The 2450-nt window shown below is 37.0% G+C and overlaps 1 protein-coding gene across 1 annotated transcript; it reads right to left on the reverse strand.

Annotated features, from left to right (window-relative positions):
* Positions 1 to 946: 946 nt before the first annotated feature.
* On the reverse strand, positions 947 to 1573 carry LOC116100791 (60S ribosomal protein L10-like). The gene has a single exon (XM_031384524.1). The coding sequence runs from the start codon at positions 1571 to 1573 to the stop codon at positions 947 to 949; it is 627 nt and encodes a 208-aa protein (XP_031240384.1).
* Positions 1574 to 2450: the final 877 nt, after the last annotated feature.

Below are 2450 nucleotides of genomic sequence, written 5' to 3' on the forward strand. Positions count from 1 at the left end.
CATCTTGGTAGAATTTTCCTTTTACCAATATGAAGTGTCTTTCTTTATCTTTTTTTGATAACTTTTGGTTGAAAATCAATTTTATTCAATATTATAGTGACTACTCCATCTTGTTTCTTGGGACCATTTGGTAGGAAAATTGTTTTCCAGCTCTGAGGTAGTGTCTGTCTTTGTCACTGAGGTGGGTTTCCTGTATGAAGCAAAATGCTGGTTCCTGTTTATGCATCTAGTCTGTTAGTCTATGTCTTTTTATTGGGGAATTGAGTCCATTGATATTAAGAGATATTAAGGAAAAGTAATTGTTGCTTCCTGCAATTTTTGTTGTTAGAGGTGGAAGTATGTTTATATGGCTATCTTCTTTTTGGTTTGTTAAAAGATTATTTTCTTGTTTTTCCTAGGGTATAGTTCCCTCTTTGTGTTGGAGTTTTCCATTTATTATTCTTTGAAGGGGTGGATTGTTGAAGGTGTAAATTTGTTTCTATCATGGAATATCTTGGTTTCTCCATCTATGGTAATTGAGGGTTTTGCTGGATATAGTTGCCTGGGCTGTCATTTGTGTTCTCTTAGGGTCTGTATATCTGCCCAGGATATCTGGGTTTTATAGTCTCTGGTGAGAAGTCTGGTGTAATTCTTATAGGTCTACCTTTATATGTTACTTGATCTTTTTCCCTTACTGCTTTTAATACTCTTTCTTTGTTTTGTGCATTTGATGTTTTGACTGTTATGTGATGGGAGGAATTTATTTTCTGGTCCAGTCTATTTGGAGTTCTGTAGGCTTCTTTTATGTTCATGGGCATCTCTTTCTCTAGGTTAGGGAAGTTTTCTTCTTCTTTTTTTTTTTTTTTTTTTTTTTTTTTTTTTTTTATTTGATGCAAGATTTATTATTGAACATGATTTGGTAGGGTATAGGAGAGCACTGTGGAAGCCTTCAGGAATGCAGGGCTCTTCACTTGTCCAGAGGACCATGATTGGGGATATATTTGACACCACAGCCATCAGGAATGAGCCACTTCTCAGCAACCATGTCTTCAAATTCATCCGCATTAAACTTGGTGAGGCCCCACTTCTTTGAGATGTGGATCTTCTGGCGACCAGGGAACTTGCACTTGGCTCTGCGAAGAGCCTCAATCACATGTTCCTTATTCTGTAACTTGGTGCGGATGGACATGATGACCTGGCCAATGTGAACTCTGGCCACTGTGCCCTGGGGCTTCCCAAAGGCACCCCGCATACCTGTCTGGAGCCTGTCAGCCCCAGCACAAGACAACACCTTGTTGATATGGATGACATGGAAAGGGTGGAGCCTCACTCGGATATGAAAGCCATCCTTGCCACAACTCTTTACCATGTATTTGTTGGCACAAATACGGGCAGCCTCCAATGCTTCAGAAGAGAGTTGTTCATATTCATCTGACATCATGTGGCCACAAAGTGGGAATTCATCAACTTTCGCTTTCTTTCGTCCCAAATCAAAGATACGGATCTTAGCATCAGGGACACCACAGCAGAAATGAGACTTTGGGTATGGCTTGTTCTTACAATACCAGTAACACCGGGCGGGGCAGCGACCCATGATGACAATAGGATCCTCGGTGGCACACCACAGGAAAAGAGCGGGAAGTTTTCTTCTATAACTTTAAGATATTTACTGGCCCTTTATGTTGGGAATCTTCACTCTACTGAATAGCATTTCATATTGTGTATGTACTACACCCGGCACAAACATATCTAGTGTATTTTGGAGTAGATGAATTGGAAAACAAATTCTATTCTATTGAATCAATATTTTTAATATTTTAATTTTATATCTAGTTATCTGTTTATGTTGTGTATTTCTAGGGAGCACACATGCAATTACATGTGTGTAGAAGTCAGAGTACAACTTGAAGAAACAGCTTTTCTCTTCCTACTGTGTAAATCCTAGAGACTTCACTCAGATGCTCCGACTTGACAGCAAGTGCCTGACGTGGTATTTTCTGAAATGACTGGGCCATTTTTTATCCTCATAGGCAATATATAAATTGGCCATATGCCACTTATTGGTGTCACCCACCAGCCCTCTCTGGTTCTGTTAGTTATTTAAATGGACATGATATGGTCTTACATTGTGGTTTGAATTTGCATTATCATGGGACTATGTTGAATACATTTTCATGTTTTTAGTAATCATTAACATATATTCTATTATATATATTTTTCAAATATTATACTTGTTTTCTTTTTCGCTATTTTCTACTTTGGATTTTTCAGGCTTCTTTATTTATTTTAAGTCTTTGGCTAGACACTTTCATGAAAACCTTTTTCTTGATCTGTGGCTTGACATTTCATCATCTTAACTGTTTTTCTTACTGCAGTAACGTTAATATTTTAATGAGATCCACTTAATTATTTCATTGTTTAGTTTTTTTTTTTTTTTTTTTTTTTTTTTTTTTTTTTTTTTTTTTTTTTTT

This window comes from Mastomys coucha, unplaced genomic scaffold (genome assembly GCF_008632895.1).
Source record: "Mastomys coucha isolate ucsf_1 unplaced genomic scaffold, UCSF_Mcou_1 pScaffold21, whole genome shotgun sequence".
In the NCBI taxonomy this organism is placed as follows: Eukaryota; Metazoa; Chordata; class Mammalia; order Rodentia; family Muridae; genus Mastomys; species Mastomys coucha.